This window comes from Branchiostoma lanceolatum, chromosome 10 (genome assembly GCF_035083965.1).
Source record: "Branchiostoma lanceolatum isolate klBraLanc5 chromosome 10, klBraLanc5.hap2, whole genome shotgun sequence".
NCBI classification, from domain to species: domain Eukaryota; kingdom Metazoa; phylum Chordata; class Leptocardii; order Amphioxiformes; family Branchiostomatidae; genus Branchiostoma; species Branchiostoma lanceolatum.
The window spans coordinates 10,230,774-10,248,706 of NC_089731.1; the positions used below are offsets into that span (position 1 = coordinate 10,230,774).

The 17,933-nt window shown below is 42.6% G+C and overlaps 3 protein-coding genes across 5 annotated transcripts; 1 reads left to right on the plus strand and 2 right to left on the minus strand.

The window, feature by feature from the left end:
• The first annotated feature begins 52 nt into the window (after positions 1-52).
• LOC136444089 (intelectin-1a-like) lies at positions 53-3,297 on the plus strand. The gene is made up of 2 exons (XM_066441576.1): positions 53-354; positions 2,073-3,297. Exons 1-2 carry the CDS (start codon positions 151-153, stop codon positions 3,177-3,179), a joined length of 1,311 nt encoding a protein of 436 aa, XP_066297673.1. The 5' UTR covers positions 53-150; the 3' UTR covers positions 3,180-3,297.
• Positions 3,290-10,970, minus strand: LOC136444110 (calmodulin-like). Of its 2 annotated transcripts, XM_066441613.1 has the most exons (4): positions 10,860-10,970; positions 6,083-6,275; positions 4,145-4,302; positions 3,290-3,975 (listed from the first exon to the last, which is right to left on the minus strand). In XM_066441613.1, exons 1-4 carry the CDS (start codon positions 10,877-10,879, stop codon positions 3,831-3,833), a joined length of 516 nt encoding a protein of 171 aa, XP_066297710.1. In that variant the 5' UTR covers positions 10,880-10,970; the 3' UTR covers positions 3,290-3,830. The 2 variants fall into 2 exon arrangements, with proteins under 2 accessions (XP_066297710.1, XP_066297709.1); XM_066441612.1 differs by lacking the exon at positions 10,860-10,970 and having other exon boundaries at positions 6,083-6,690.
• Positions 10,971-12,412: 1,442 nt separating this feature from the next.
• On the minus strand, positions 12,413-16,832 carry LOC136444087 (chondroadherin-like). Of its 2 annotated transcripts, none has more exons than XM_066441573.1 (4): positions 16,566-16,832; positions 14,783-15,656; positions 14,178-14,265; positions 12,413-13,587 (listed from the first exon to the last, which is right to left on the minus strand). In XM_066441573.1, the coding sequence occupies exons 1-4, from the start codon at positions 16,700-16,702 to the stop codon at positions 13,313-13,315; spliced, it is 1,374 nt and encodes a 457-aa protein (XP_066297670.1). In that variant the 5' UTR covers positions 16,703-16,832; the 3' UTR covers positions 12,413-13,312. The 2 variants fall into 2 exon arrangements, with proteins under 2 accessions (XP_066297670.1, XP_066297671.1); XM_066441574.1 differs by lacking the exon at positions 16,566-16,832 and adding an exon at positions 15,849-15,974.
• Positions 16,833-17,933: the final 1,101 nt, after the last annotated feature.

A 17,933-nucleotide genomic window follows, 5' to 3' on the forward strand; every position in this document is an offset into this window, starting at 1 on the left:
GAAACCAGGTAGGTTACAACCTCTTTATCTTTCCATCAGTAACCATGGCTACAAGTTACGTATTTCTTCAGACGTACAATTGTAAGACAACGGGTCGAGACATTTCATCCCTCCTTCAACAAATTGTGTCCTCTCATTTTCCGAAGAACTATGAAGGCCATCATAGTCTTATTGTCCGTTATATCCATTGGATTCGGCCTTCCAAACGATGTCTCTATGCGTGCTGTAAATGAGGATACGTGCCAGTACACGTTCGTGGTTCCTCATGACGCGCCCCCCACCCACTCCTGCTCCGAAACTGGATACCTGCTAACTGACCTGGAAGATCTACAGGACACCGTCGAGGGACAGCAGGTAAAGAACAATTAATTTGGAGAATGCATATAGAATCTTATCATCTTTGAATTAAATTGAATTGAATTGAAATCAATGTTGATACAGTCAAACCTGCCTAGGCGACCACCTTTTCAACGCGACCACCTGGCCATGGCGACCGCTTTTTCTCGGTCCCGAAAATTTTCCCCATAGGCACAAGCATTAAGCTGCCTGCCCAAGGCGACCACCCGTCCAACGCGACCGCGACCGCCAAGAATTGGGACCGCACAGAGCACAATCCCTGTCCATGGCGGTCGCCTAATTTTCAAGTGTGTGGTGACATCAGATCATTTTGCTGTCGGATTTCACGGAAATGTTTTCAAGACTTTAAAGGACAAAAATAAGATCAAAAATATATGGAGTAGCAATGTTATACCATCGATTCCTCCATGAAGTGTTTTAATAAAACGTTCCCCCTATAAACATTGTAAAGACAAATGTTTGTGATGTTGTTGTGCCTATCGTAATCTTATAGTTTAACGTGAACTCAGTTCCGTTTAAACTCAATTTTCAAAACGAATACGTAGTGCATGGCGTCAAAAAGTCAGATTTCACAGAAATTACTATCTATTTCTTGTATTTTCAACAAAAATGTGTCTGTGTCTTGCTAAATTCCGCCAAAAATGACTTCGCGGCGGGCAAAACATCAGGCGAGAAATGTTGTTCCTTGGTCCCGACGCCATCTTGGATTTCGGGCGGCCCGGATTTGGCGTACCGCTGACCTTTCTAAAACACGATGATTTTGTGTATGAACATTTACGAATACTCTAGTTATTGGTGAAAATCAAAATTCTTATTTTCTTTTTATTTCCATGAATCTCACAAACCTTTATTGGACGCTGTGCGTTCTGCTGCACTGACTTACCCTTCGATGCGGTAGCACAGAGCTTCGCGGCGCGGCGAAATCACACCGTTAACGCGTTCCGTTTTCATCTTTTAGTTGTCAGATCGAAAACTTTTTGACCCTTTCATCCAGCGGTCGGCGACCCAAAAAAGGCTGGGACCAGCAGGCGTTCTCTAGGGATCTGTCTTAGGCCTTAAAACTTCGATGATGTGCGTGTGTGTGTGTACTATTCAATGTAACGTGTGAATGCGGGAGGGCGCTGCGAGATCATCGAGGCAACCATCGTTTTGTAGTCAAAATTATGACGAAAATTTGTACACGATGTAGTGGTATACAATATTACAGCGATAACGGAAAATGTAATTTTTGTAGGATCTTTCTGTCAATGAGAATTGAAGATGGTGAGGGTCATGCTGTCTAAATTCACATAATTTTCCATCATTTACGTACTGTATTTGAAAACCTCGACCTGGAAACATGTGAGTGGAATCCTCTTCATGGCGACCACCTGTCCATCGCGACCGTTTTTGCTCGGTCCGCCGGGTGGTCGCCTTGGGCAGGTTTGACTGTACATACGTTGCTAGTTAACATATATTTACATAAAAGACAAAGGAGACGATACAGTAGAAGGCGTCATTAATTGAGACAACTTTAGCGCAGCCATTTAGTGTACATTCAAAGATAATCCAGATGAACCCAAATGTTGTGTCGTTCTAATCTATATGCACACAGTTATATGGGAACTTTTGACTTTCAAAACGGAGTATACAACCACGGGAACATAATCAATAACATCCTTGAATGTAGCTTTACATGAAACGGTAAGCATACATTTGTCTCCCGTTCTCTACAGACAGAAATCAATGCGTTTTTGGAAGAACAAATGAACCATACGAGAAAACTATTGGAGCTTGAGTTGGAACTGGAGCGGGAGAGAGCCAGGCGTGCGGAGCTGGAGTTGGAGCTCGAAAGAGAGAAGAACAATCGTCAGACCAACGACTTGAACCTCACTAGCGTTGTCAACGCCCTGAACAATCGTCTGTCACATGTAGAAACTATGGTCACGGCTACTGAAACATTGGCTAGCCTGGACCACGGTCTCGGTACCGAGCTCAACCCCGCCTCCTCCTGCCTTCTCATCAAACAGAACAACCCCTCCAGCCAGGACGGTGCCTACTTCCTTATCGGGAAGGACGGAACCATCTACCAGACCTACTGCGACATGACCACGGCCGGAGGCGGCTGGACGCTGGTCTCCAGCGTGCACGAGGACGACATGTACGGCAAGTGTACGGCCGGGGATCGCTGGTCCAGCACCCGCGGGAACAACATCAACTACCCCGGCGGAGATGGCAACTGGGCCAACGTGCACACCTTCGGCTCAATGGGGTCGGCCACCACCGACGACTACAAGAACCCAGGCTACTTCAGCATCAGCGCCTCCAACGTCATGCTGTGGCACGTGCCGAACAACGTGCCGCCGGAAGAGTACAAGACCGCCGCCTACCTACGGTACCGCACCTCCAACGGTTTCCTGGATGGCTACGGAGGAAACCTGTACTCGCTGTTCAAAGATCACTTCCCAATTGGCTACAATTTGGGCACGTACACCCACGACAACGGTCCGGCCATCCCCATTGTGTACGAACAGGGCAGTGATCATCTGGTGCAGTCACTGTTGCCTCCCAACGTTGTTTCACGGAGTGAAGCCATCCCTGGATTCGTGCAGTTTCGGGTCTTCAACTACGAGAGTGCCTGCCATGCTGTTTGTCCGGGCGTCAACTTCGTCGGTTACAACTCCGAGCACGTGTGTATCGGTGGAGGTGGATACTGGGCGGAAGGTGCGCCTAAGCAGTGCGGTGACTACGTCTCCAAGGACTACAACGGCTATGGTACTGGTGTGGGCTGGAGCTCCAACCAGCTGGTCACGGAGTCCGTCATCATGTTCTTTTACCGCTGAAAAGTCTGGAAATATCTCCAACTTCCGTCAGTAAACTACATAAGGATAATTGGAGCGTGCAAGTTTCCAGCTACAACTTCACATACCTGCTTAACCAATAAAATCACTGAAGCAACAACCTTGCGATTGGTTTATTTCTTTCAGGTACATGTACATTTTCTCTTCCAGTTCATAGTCATCTTCGACGTGCCAATCCTTTGGCCGTGCTATGAAAAATGCACTATTGATGATGAATATATACAAAATTGAATCCTTGCCTCTGAGCTCAGAATCCTATTGACGACCCATCAGATTCAATAGATATAGTTGTTATATGACGAGAGCTAGGTGCAATTACCACTCGAGTCGCCAGTACAGAAAAATACAATGATAACATCAACTTTCTCATCACTTTGGTGGTTAAACTTATAACGCCTATCTAGAATTCCTTTTATAAGACAAGTCCATTAAGATTGCAAGATCCCATCTATTTGTTATATTCTGAATGTCACATATGGTATGGTACACGCGTTGTTCCCTCGTTCAAAGGTCGTATGAATTTTCATAACTTCACAGCGCTACCTGGCGTCTCCATCGCGAGTAACAGCTCCTTTCAATGTTCCTTCGATTCTCTATATACAAATCAAGCCAGCAGGTCGGACATGTTTGTCGTCACTTGTTAATCATAATCCGAATGAACTCTTCATAGCAGACCTGTCCGTCCCCCTCCACATCAGCCTCCTCCATCATCTCATCAACCTCCTCCTCCGCCATCTTGTCTGCGATGTTCATCATCACGTGACGAAGGTCTGGAACGCTGAGGAGAAAAATTGTCCTATCTTAAAATTGTCGCATTTCTTTGCATTCAAAATGATAAAGGACTTTAACAAAAGTTTTCTTGTTTCTAGTTTCTTAAGTTAAATATTTACTGAAAAATTTCAATGTATTAGGACATGAAAAAAGACGCTTATTCCCAACTGTCTTACCTAATGAAGCCGTTGCCCTCCTTGTCAAATACCCGAAATGCCTCGCGCAGCTCGTTCTCAAGCTCCTGGTCGGCGTCCATGGGTCTCGTGACCAGGGCAAGGAACTCGGAGAAATAGATCGTTCCCGTCCCGTCTGTATCCACTTCGTTCAGCAGCTCCTGATGATAAAGAATTGATGTCATTGAATGATACGCAAGATTCAAGTTTTACATCTTACATCCCCGGCATCGCTGCGGCCGATCGAGTTGGCAAAGTACTCAAAGAATTTCATCGACAAAAACGAATCTTTTAAGCTTTGTGTGTTTTGTTGTCGTTTTAGTAATTTTTGTACGTTTTGAATGATATTCCCATTATAAAGTCAAGGGTAACACGAATCCAGTTTAGGACGCAGCGACGCCGCCAGCAAATCGTAATATGTTCCTCTAGATATTTCGGGTCTGCTCAAGCTACGATCTACAAAATATATTGCTATTTCTAATTTTCTTTCCTCAAAAGATGTCGCAGGATTAATCGCGGGCAACAGCTGTACGACTTGTACATTTTCCCTACATTCCAGTGTTTACCCTTGATTGTCACCCTACAGTAGACGGTCAACAAACGGTTAATCGTCATCGCTAAAATCCGCCTCCGTCTCATACAAACGTTAGTGATTGGCCGCGACGATACACGTGATAGTACTAACACTACATGCCAAACACTCCGTAGAGTTCATAGGTGGGTCAGTGTGTTACTTAGCCCCATGTACCATGTACAAATTACCTATCTACTCGTCAACGTAAAAACGTTCAAACTGACACTTGACAAGTAAGTCTGCGTTGTTACAAGCCATAACTTACCCGTCTTCTTTTTAGTAATAACACCAGGTGGCATTTTTCCAAGTAGGCTTTCTGGGCTTTTGTAACGATCCTGAATGTAATGAGCCGTAGGTCGACTATTGATCATTCAAGCGGGTAGATTTGTTGTATAGACCTTAAATACCCCATGACTAATGCCACAAAGAGAGAGAGATAATACAATTGATGTCTACATTACTAGTATGAGTAAGACAGATTATTTCTATCCCTGGCAGTCACTTACGGAAAATAGAGCCAATTTTCTGAACAGCTGTTATAATAAAATTTTGATGAAGTACTGACTGACTGACTATTACTCCGTATTATCAGATTTTTGCTACAACAAACAGCGCTGTAGTTTACATCGATAAGTAAAATTCAATGTAACAGACAAAATTTTGCCTATTCCAGAAAATTAGTCTAACATATTCTTTTCATTTCCCTGCCTTCGGATACTTTAGAACTCTGTTTCTGTATACGTGCCCCCCCCCCCTCAACTTTCTCTGCCCCGAACACCTGCTTGTTGAGGTGTAAATCCGGTCGTACAACTTCTTATAATGGCAAGGTCTGTCAGCAATTATCTTTCGCGAAAGGTGATTGCACATCGTTTTAATCATAGATTTCACGCTTAAGTACATTTAACATTTCCCACAAAAGATATATGTACTGTGACAAGCCCTCCCCTATCTGCTTTAAAGTACAATGAGATTACACCTGTCACGATTTCCTGTGAAAGAAAGATGTTGTCTGTGCCGGGGTGTTTCGTTCCATTTCCCCTTATCCAGTCTAGCTTCAAAGTCAATATACGAAACAAAAGATCTTTGCGTTACATGCCGGCACACGTTCGTGTTTTCTTGCCAGGCTTGATTCCTGTACTTTGTTAGATCGTCACCGGATGGCTTACGTGTCCCGTCACATTCATAGGTATGTTGCCAAAATAAATAAGGCTGCAGTGTCAAAATTCTCTTAACCATGCTAACAGTGACAATAACATGTAGCAGCAAGCACGAACCTGAAAACGTGATATTGCTCGAGCAGACAATGGACAGAGAAGTCTACATGGAGGGCCTAGGGGTGAATCTTGACATATGCTGCCTAAACTCACCTGGATTTCAAACTCGGTAGGGTCCATCCCAAGTGACCTCATAGCAGAGCCCAACTCCTTAGCGCTGATGGCACCGTCCCTGTCTCTGTCAAACACGTCGAAGGCATCTCTCCATTCTTGAATCTCTTCTTCACTCATTTTGTCGGAGTCTGCGCCGTGTGAGCTTCCCCTGGCAGCGGAGGACCTGCGAAGACTAGTGCGGATACCAGAGAAGGACAGTCGGCGGTGGTGGTGGTGATGTTTACCGGCAGCCGTGCGCTCTGAACCGGCGGACTGTTCTTCAATAACTGCAGGGTCGTGCCCTGTGTCCCTCCCGGCCATACCTGTTCCTCAATGCTGACACAACTGTGCCATACAGATGTGCACGTTTACTGGACTACTTTACAGCCTACTTTAGCCCGCTTTCCTACCCAACGTTCTGCTCCAAAAAGCACCAGACCACGAGTAAACACCGTGAGAACCAAACCGTCCACTAGCTGACACGGGCCTTCAGCTATTTGCCCCCGGCAGTTCAGCTGGTGGGTACAATATATGACGACCAAAGCTTGCTTCATCCCAGTTGACAAATCTATGAAGGGACGGTTCAGTAACTGTTGGTTTGTTGCGTGAGCTATAATGGAAAATGGACAAACTGCCGTAATAACAATTAAAGGTCCTCGACCTCATACCTTCGCCAAGCAATGTTGTCCCATTACAATGCAAAGAACATCTTACCAGCATGATTTATTTGAATTCATGAAGGATACGCCATCAATAATCACGAAGGTATTATATAGTTAGTTGTCTAATTAATTATGCAAATTACTTCCTGATTTGTATTTTTCCTATCTACTGATGTCATTTCCAACCAAGTTACATTTGTACTTAATATGGAGTATGTCATCTAGCACAATTGAAATACAACTTTTAAAGAAAATTTAAGTCCTAATTTGCATAATTTACACACCATTACGTTGTTTTTCTACAGTTACAAAAATGTACCTACAGGTCAAAAGTCATGAAAATTCATTGAACCCTTGATTTATCCTGTTTCAAAGTATGCAACTGAAACGCCCCTGCATGTCCAAAGAGAGCTGCTAGAGGGCCTAAACTTATGTCACTTCTTCACGACCACAACAGCTATCTTCCATCAAAAACTTGCAAATGTAACCATAGCTTGCCTAAGCCTTATTTGGTATGTAACTGAAAAGTATATGTAGGACAGAGGGAGTCTGAAGATCGATATCTTCCTCGCACCACTGCATCTATGTTTCTGAACAGTCCCTAACTCTTTAACGCAAGAGCTAATAACCTGAAAGGACACTGATCCACTTTTATCTGACACCTTTAAATTTGGAAGGGCGTGAAGCGGAAAGCATGGATTCGAGGAAAAGCATTACCATATTTTACTGTGACGTCGCGTTTGACTATACAAAGAAATGTTTTTGATAGATGGCTAGGGCGCTTAGGACTACATGAAACGTCTTGAAAAATAATAACCGTTGCAGTATGCGATAAAGAATCCGTTTTGAATCAGAGGGGGTGGTTATGTGGGTCATGGGTCATCTACAAAACTTCATGGAAAAGTTCTGCACTGTTTCCTGTCTCCGAAACAGGTGCATTAGGAAACGGCTGCAGGTAGTGTTTGCTAGGCTCGTGCTGGAGTATTTTTCCATTCAACATATCTGAGAAGAGGTGGTTAATCAAGAGAATTTCTAACCGGTGAACTACAGTGTATAGTCCCTTCCTTCATAGTGATAATACGGGATAAGTAGTTGATATGCCATCTGATTCGGCTAGACCCTAGCCTTGAACCACCAAACTGACGCAGCTAAAGTCTCCCTGGTAACCCAGTAGGACACTAGCTGCTCTACACACAGCCATGAAGGCCGGGAAAATCAGACTGGTTGTTTAAGCTGGACAGTAGTTTGTAATAAGTTTTTGTTTTGTTGCTATCTCCACTCAATTGCTAATAACTTATCGATGCATGGTGCCTACATGAGTCTGCGTTCGAGATAATCGTTTCCTTATCCTTCGACGCCTCCATAACCAATTACGCCAGGAACTGTTTTCATGAGAAAATATCAGCTGGTGGCGAGAGAGTTATCCTGTGTATCCTGAACTTTGATGAAGCACTGGAACCCGCCCCCCTCCCCCCACACGTGCCATGCCCACTGTGCCTCCCTCCAAGATTAAACTCTATATTTGTGCTTTATGTGACCAAAGATTGTTGTGGCAGAGTTAGAGTCAGAGTGACTAGTGTGATGTACGTTAGATTAGGATGGTCACAGCTGTTTGTGACCGAAGCTAGGGCTTATATTGGCTTAAAGCCGCACAAGGCCGATGTCACAGATGACCTTGCCGGTACTCTATTAGCCTTTATTAATGTCAAGGGACATGGCACTACTGATATGTCGGACAGAAATGTTTCAGATACTTCACCGTGCATGTGGCAACCGCAGTGGAAAAGTCAGGAGTTTATATTTCCACAAGGAAACTTTGAAAATAATCATAATCGATTGGAGAAATCACATTTCCCAATTAAGACAGAGGTACTAAGATAGAAAAAAGAAGATTCGAATTTGAAGAAATGACAAGAAAGGATGAACAGTTGCAATCAAATTAAGGAAAAAGACGTTTTCCGAAAGAAAGGTTTAGCAACTATTGAACCAACCTTTATACACCCATACATGGTCATTTCTGATCTGTCCCTTGAGTATTATCCAAACAACACTTCTAAAATATTGATGTAATTCTTCTCGTGGGTCAAAACGTTACTTCTTTATAGTGAAGGTGCAATAGCGTTCATAAAATTGGGAAGTCAATCACGCAATTGCTCCCATAGGAAGTACAGCTGGGGTTATGATTATTTTAGAAACCAAAGAATTATTATTATTATTAGCCTTGACGATGACGGTCACTAACGTTACGTGAAGGTGCGTTATGCTCAGTGACTCCAAAATCAACAACTTGACCGCAGTATGTTAACAACTCCATCGTGAGCTGTTTCACAGTCACTGGTCTTCGTAGAGCGTGAAGAATCTTGGGTTTGCAGGACGTGACGACTGAAGACCCCTTGTGGTATGTAGCCCAAATTGAGAGCACTAATTCCCTATTAGTATTAGCACCGAGGAGCGATATACAAACGACTGACAGTATGTAACACGTGTAAACACAATGCGGTTTGTAGAGACAGTAGAAATGTGAACTCTTTTCTAGATCTCCGTAGTCAAATATGCACGCGACACGACAAAAAGGGGGAAATGTAGTTTCGGTAGCAAAATCGTAACTGCCGCGCATATTTTGACACAGAAAGATCTTCATATGTATTTACGGTAAACGATACTATTTTTGCAGTTTGAATTAATAGGGTCGCTATAGAAAGGAGTGCAGTGATGGAGTCAAGGTGTAATACAAATATGTCCCTCAACCCCCAACCCCGGCCTCTGGGTGCCAAAATCATCGCTAGTTTATATAGTGCCAACTGTCGTATGGGACAAACCTAATATGTCCATCCCGTTAAGATACGGACTGTTCTTGTAAGCCCCGTATCTCATGTCACATCTTGGAACGTCTGGAATGTCATCATCCGAAGTTCACATACAAGGTCACGGGAGGGTTACAGCGAGGGCAAATGGAAGCTGAAAATTGTGTATCTACTACGCTTGGCAAGGTACGACAGGGAAAATGAAAAGTTTTCAAAGCATGAATTTGTGCAGGTGTATCTAATTTTTCCCGTTTCAAACTGTATGCACACAAGTTGATTTAAATTCCCTCTCAATAGACTCCACTTCTTACTAGTGGTTCACCCCTAATGACATACATCTAGGAGGACTTTTAAGTGGTATTTTAACTTACTACAAAGAGGCTTTTCATTGCTCGAGATTGCAAAATCTTGTTAAATTTTCATATACTACTACTTGATATAGCCGTGCTAATGACTTAGTCTTAAAAACAATATCTGCGGTGTGTCAGAAGGCTTTTGGGCTTCGGCCTCATCAACTGTCCTGACGTAATTGGATTCTTGGTTATAATTAGTCCCTTTCAAATGTGATCACCAGAATAGCCCAGTACAAGTAAATGATAACCGTGCTCATATCTGGATTGTGGCCATTTGTATAGATAAGCTATTGGAACGTGTATTTGATAACCGTCCTAGCGTATTTCACTTTTATCAAAAATCCTCGGTTTTGAATTTTTACTTCAAGTTTTATAAAATGCGCAGAGATATGACGTTGGGATCATATTCACGTTGTACACGTAATGTTACAGTGCTGCAGCGCCTTCTATCGACTTGACGTAGAATTTTTTTTCCAAAATGTTGGTCTTGCCCCCCACGTCGACGTCGATTGATCTATGAATTTCTAAACCAAGTTCCTCTTGTATCTAATAAGCCCATTCACGGTTCCAACTACGCATGTGCAGTGTCAAAGGTGAAGACCCATGACTTGTAAACAGTTCTCGTCTCCACATTGTCTAGACTTGCATAACAACGCCCCGACGGGTTTTGTTTACGGCTCATGGGACTTTACCTTTGACACTGCACATGGGTAGTCGGAACCGTGAATGGGCTTATTAAAGAATAGCTATCAATGATCATGTTGTATGCTCACTCAGTTTTCATCGTGTTAGTAAGCAGGAGAAAGCATGTATGGCAACTTGGTCGTATGCGGATGTTACAGTTTTGTATCCGACGTCGTTCAGGTAATAAAGCCAGCACACATGTTTGTGAAAAAATTACCCTTATCTACCTTCCATGGTTCCATGTGTTCACCCATGAGTGATGAGTTCAACTTACCTTTGTTGTGAGAACGCCATGAGATTTTTTAAGCCGCTGGAACCAGTACGAACCGCCGATTGAGATCTCAGGCGTCTGCAGCAGAGGAATGTCTAAAACTGGAAACCTGTCAGAACACATTTTCAGACGACACCTGCACTCCCATTTGGCGCCAAAAATATACGGTTTTATAATTCTATCAGCGCCCTGTTAGAGTACTGTAATAAGGCCTTGTTGATTTGATTATATCAATGACATCCTCTGGGAACCCCAAAACTGGTGTAAGCGTGCGAATAAAAAAAGTTTGCCAACAAAATGCCTTCAATATGAAATCTAAGTACTAGTAGTCGGGAAGGTTGATGACAAAACACACGGAGTATGGTCTACCGAATAATAGATTCTTCTTTCTTTTCTTTCACACCTTCTTCCTTGACTTTCAGCGCGGATGTCATCCATATAATCAAATCATCATGGCCTAACTAAAAGTAGAACACTCAAAATCCACGTAGTCTTTGGGCGTCACAGTCTTGACATATAGTGTTCATAAAATTGAGTTCATCATCATCATCATAAAATCTAGTTAATCTTCACACATATAACGTTACACGCGCGCGACAGGCAGACAGACACACACGCACGACCGATGGTATACGGTACACATCGGACTGATTCTGATTCTACGAAGTGGAGCTATATGGAGTTGTATTTTACAGTTGCATTTTCGAGATCACCACTAGGGGTCGCTCATAAGCAATGTCAATTGTCATGCAACAGACACCAACAAAATCTCAAATGCTAGAGCTTGTCTCAGCAAGGTTATATAACCTCCTTGATCTCGATCAGTCATAAAGTCTTTACATTCAAAACAGTTAAAGTGTTCAACCTTTGTGATGGTGGGTAATTAAAAGTTATCTATGTCGTCTGCGATCATCATGTAAAAGTGACGAAGATAAAGATTAATGCATCATTTTACTGTATAGCGACAAAAGGCAAGATGGATATACTACAAAATTAAAGCTATACTAAACTTGTCAATGATAAAAAGCGAGATTTAGATTCAAAAGCCGATATGTTATACCTTGTAAGATTTAGATCAAACACTTTTGGGCGGGGGTACGGATACTTTTGTACGGGGGTACAGAGTCGGTTAATCAATCATTAAACCTAATATGTCAATCAGTCGTTGCAGTTCTTAGACTACACAATTAGTTCACTGTTTACATAATTTCCAAGTTTGTTTTTGTTTATATTCTCGTACTATATAATTTCAGCCAGGTGAAAAAGTACATGAAGGCAATAGCATGTGCAAAATTGTATGAAAGAAGGCTACCTTTAGTGGGGAGAAGGTTTATGTACCTAACCTACACATCACCGATAAGACGATAAAAAAACAACTCTTAATGTCAACACGGCTGTCTTGTGTTAAACAAATGTCTAGTACATGGCTACCTGGTTAATAAGTTGTGGACTGACAAAGTTCAACAACCATATGCCAACGGTTTTTACTTTGCTGTCACATGCAGGTCAAAGGTTACTAACTGTAAAACACAGACAACCAATCAGAATATGCCACCGAAGTTCACACTGAGCTTTTATTTTCCATCAAGAAAACTCGAAAAACACTGTTCTGCAACGGAACTCTGTGATTGACAAGCTGAACAAGTTAGCTTTAGGTTCTGGGATGCTCCATTTCAAAGTGTGGGGAGTGGTAGAACATATTTTAGGTGAAAGGAACAGAAGCTGAAAATGTAAAACTGGAAAAATTAAGTACAATGTACAATAAACAGAAAGAAGAGTTGAAGAAAGCCATGGAGTCATTTAAAAGGTTTTGTAGACAGATTTACTACTGGCTGAACATACACATTCAGTGGACACTGTGTAACATAGCAAATTGTGCCACATAGCATAAGACAAAAAACACATAACTACCTAACACTAACATTGGTTTCTTCAAAGCCCTTAAAAAACAACTACAACTAGTAGTAACATCTAAGATTTCAAACCTTTAGCTCTTGAAAACTCTATGAAACACAGCATAGTAACTGAAAAGTATGCACTTCTTGTTTCCTAGCACAACATTTCCTACCACAATAGTTTTAGTGTGCCTATGCACACACTAAATTTGGCAGACTATACCACAAAACAATCTGAATTAAGTTGACACAGCTGAAAGTTTAAGACCTTCTGTATATAACAGAAGCATTCTATAAGCATATGAAACTTGAGTTAGAATGTTGAGCAGCTAGCTTTCTCGAGTTTCTCATTCTAGAATGCATAATCAGTACCAAGTTGTCATTAGCACACACTCAAATTAACATTTACAACATTGTCAGTGATGATTTGCTACCTCTACTAGTAGTTGTACATAGTTCAACTTGCTTGATTTTCTGATAACAAAGAAGAAAAATAGAAATAGACCAAATACAGAGAATGAAGTTGGTGTGGCTTTAGAGCTGGCACCTTGCATGGCAGCATCACACAGTGAAGGACAAAGTAAGAGCACACAGCAGGGAGAACAGCGATGCAACCAGCACCTGTCCCGCGCCGATCTGTCCGGCGGGGTTCAGCAGGTTGCACACGTCCTCGTCGTCCAAGTCGAAACGGTTGACGGTCTCCAACTGCTGGTCCCTCAGCTTTGGGGGCGCTGCGCACACCACGTTGTTGACGTCCAGGAGGTCAGGGTTCATGACAGGTTCATCCATCCAGTCGCGCAGCCACGACAGCCGACAGTCGCAGATCCACGGGTTACCTGGAAAATCAACGCCTCTGTCAGAGCTGTTCAAATACTAGTAAACACCTATATCACAGAAACAATCGCCATGAAGCAAATCTAGCTGGCACATAGGGCAGCAAGTTTCCTTGCTGTTTCAGTAGCAGGTATCTTTTTACAGGGAGGGGTCCCTAGCATGCTTGAGGCACCTCCTCCAACATGGGACCCCATTTTACGTCCCTTCCAAAAGACAGTGCAGCCCCAACTTAGATGCCGTTACTCCGGGAATTGAACTGGGGTCTCCAAGTTACCAACTAATTGGAACAAAGCAAATATCAATGTTGGGAGGCTGCATCATTTTCTGACTTCCTGGCTATTCTAACATGCAGTCTTTTAAACAATTTGTGTGTCACAAAATAAAGGAAAACACATGAGAAGTTTTTACAACATGCCAATTGAGATACAGAAGTTCCTACAAATCATTGTTGAAATCCTCAATGGAAAGAATTTTTGAAACAATGTTTGGAGTTAACAAACAAAACAATCAACAGCTATTGCATGTCTCCAAAGCTATTTTTACACCAAAGGGCCCCTTAACAGTGACACATCCAGGTAAACTAGTTCCTTACCTGATAGTGTGACCAGAGCCAGGCGGTTCAGGTTCTCCAGGGCAGCCTTGGGCAGACGAGAGATGTTGTTGTTGGACAAGTCCAGACGCTGGAAAAGAAAAGGACAACATTGTCATCGCAGAGGACTGTTGCTCCTGTTTGTGTTCATCTGATTTTCATAATTCCAACAGCAGTCTGCACTTTCTTTCTTTCTTTTTTTCAACTGTAAATGATTAGATTTTTGTTTGCCAAGCTTCTTTATCACAAAATTAGATTTTGCTCTGTTGTTTCCAATTTATATACAAGTATTGTATCTTTTGATAAACATGTAGCAGAGTGAATTACCTGACAATTAAGTTCACAATCATGTACATTTGAGGTTTAAGGCTTTAGGGTTTTCCCCACTTTTCTGCGCACAGAATGACCATTCTGTGTGCAGAATGACCATTCTTTGAATTCAGCAAACAAATACAGGCCTCATGGCAGCCCTGAGGCTGAATTAACAGGCTCGTTTACAATTAAGACATCATTAACTTCTTTGCCAGTCAACCTTAATGCAATTCTTAAACCCAGAACTTACAAACTAAAAGGACTACAGGTCATATCTTGCAACATCCTTGACTAACCTGTAACTGTACAAAGTCTCGGAAGGTTTCCTCATGCAGGGTGGTGAGCTTGGGACAGTCCCTGATCTCCAGCCGCTCCAGGTTCCTGTTGACCCCCCGCAGAGCGTACGCCTCCACCTCCACCAGGTTGGGCTGCCCGCTCAGTGAGATGTTCAGGACGGAGGTCAGCCCCACGAAGCTGTCGTTGCCGACGTTCATGATGTCGTTGTTGTTGAGGTGGAGTTCGATGAGGGTGTCCAGACTGCGGATGGCCTGCGACGGGATGCTGGTGACGAAGTTGTCGTGCAGGTACAGCTTCTGAAGTGTGGCCAGGCCCTGGAACACCGTTGTCGGCAGGTTCACCATACGGTTGGCGTTCAACTTCAGATCCCTCACGCGTTCCAGGCCGCTGAACGGCGAGCCTGTGACGGTTGCGATCTGGTTATCGTCAAGGTGCAGCTCCTCTAGTGACACCATGTTTGAGAACATCCCATCGGTCAGGGCTGTCAACCTGTTTTCATTCAGCTTCAGGACCTTGACATCATCCAAGCCATTGAAGGCTCCGTCCGGTATGGTGGAGATCTGGTTTCCTGTCAGGATAAGCTGTTCCAGGGAGTTCAGGTTTTGGAAGGCGTTGGCGGTGAGTTCGGTGATGGCGTTGTTGCTGAGGTCGAGCGAGAACGTGTCGGCAGGGACGTCGGTAGGTAAGACGTCGAGGCCTTTTCCCTGGCAGTCAATTATTCTGTGATCGATGCCCGCCAGAGGTACGATGGTGCATGTACAGGCACGCGGCCCATAATCATTGTCAGGACAGTCTCTACTCCCCGGTAACTGTGCCGAGGACAGCAGGAGAACAGCTGACAGAACCAGGAGACGAAGCATGGTTGGTTTAATCCTGTGGTAGAAAAATATAAGGCATTAGAACAAAAGCAAGCAGTATTGGATGGTTAAACAACATTATGAAAACAGATTCCTGCAGAGTTCAGTTTTTGAAACAGGAAATTTGGGTTCCACGGAAGACTTAAGGATAGGCATTTAGTTGAGAAACCAGAGCTGAAATACAGCATGAAGGCCCTACAGCACTTACGATGCAAATATATCCTTGTTCTGGATAATTCTTTAAAAGCTGGTTTGCCTTGAACTTCAATTTAACGGTATACAAAAGAAAGGGATGCCAAGTGTCTGAAGATAGCGTTGGTTTAAACGTACAATGGATAAACCCTATGACCCTGCTCTGTGCTATAATCATGACGTAAGGTACCTGGCATTTGGCAAATAATTACACTGCTAGTAAATATATAACCAAGACGGTTATGTCTGTGCCGTTGTTGTGCAAGAATAATGTGGTATGAATTGAACAACAGGTGACTCGGCATACCACATGCCAAAACCTGATATGTACTGAAATGAAATATCCTATAAATGTAGTTGCATACTCATATATCATGTATAGAAAGTTATATGACGATCATCAATCATTGGTTACATTTTACTTGCTTCTAGTAGGTGTGGTAAGGTAAAAAGTGAAGTTACTGGCAAATTCTTGACCCAAGTGGCCTTCTCATTTTCACATTTGATATCCTCAACCTTAAACTACAAAAGAGAAACCAGGTAGTGAATGAAATGCTAAAGGTAGTTCAAAATGGCTGGAACTGAATGGACTGTTTGCACTACATTAACCGCTTCAAAAACTGGCATACAATTTAGGCTGTAAAAGTATACTTCTAACATATCTATCATAAAGTCTGTCTGATGTAAAAGTTGTAAACCTGTGTCCTTAAACAAAAAGGGGAGTTAACCGTACCTAAAACACGTGAAGACGTTGCACAAAGTGTGGAGCTTGTCCGTTGAAGAGCCCGCCAGAAACAGGTGTGGTAAAGGTGGGTGGATGGATGGGTGAACTTTATTCAAAATGGCTGGGGGTATTTGCTCCGTCCACATGCGCACATTGTCCCGCACACAGCAAACATAGTAAATCACCAATGGCTGGGTCTGCAAACTGAATGGTGACAAACTCCACCAACGGCTCTAACGGACAGCATATTCCGTTAAAAATTGACCAAAGCACAGACATTATGGGGAAATGTCAGGGAGATTAATTACACTTGTAGTACTTGAAAATTCTGTCCGCCTCCTTGATTTGACAAACTTTTTCACACAGCTTGTTGACAAACTAGTCAAACTGTCCCAAACAAGAGACTGAAAGATGTTTATGGCTTCCTCAAAATGAAAAAAAAAGTTTGTGGTGCAATACAATATGTTATAAAATCAATTGCAACTCAAACATCCCGAATTTACATTTTCTAAAAGTAGTTCTTCTTCCTTGTCCTGTTTCAGTCGGTGTACACTGTTGATGATATCATCTTGGAGATACTCCAACAGGATATCACATCACTTATGCAATTACAGTAGATTTAAAGTATTGGTAGAGCTTAAAATGAGATGCAGATCTCAAACAAAAGGATTGTATTTTTTCATTCCTCCCTGCCTTATTCCCTCTTCTTGTACATTACTGGTTCTGCACTGTCTCATTCTCCCATATTCAGAAGGATTAAACAGATAGAGAGCAAATGAGCTAACAACTAGACTAATACATGATGGCTGTAGGGCTCCAGCCTAATCTACACAGCTCGCACACTGGTTGAATATTAACTCAACCAGCCTGCCCTTTATGTGACCGTGCCTCATTATGAATGACCACACCTGACCCATGTTTTCAGTTGGATAGGATTTGATTGTCACATGTCTGAAATCAAATTGCACTCTGATTGGTTGATAAGAAATTTGAACTCTGCATCTGCAGGTATATTGGACAAAAATTTGGCAGACATTACAGCCTTATGTTTTTATATACAGTCTTCTCCTATTGGCTAGAAAACTGTTAAAAATTTTGTACAGGACCAATGGGAAATTAGAATTACACAATCTTTGTCATAGATGAAATAAAATTTTAGCATGATAAATCTGAAAAATACAAAAGGAGTTTTAGGCTGATCACATAGTTGAAGGTAAATCTTAAAACCGCGAAAATGAAAAGGCCCCTTTTTCCATTGCTAACCTCTTGTCAATCTAATTCAATTAAGTAAATACTTCATCTTCATTTATGCTAATCTGCTAACATTAATACCACCTTTAATAGTCACCCCCCACCCCCTTTTTACAAATGGCTGCT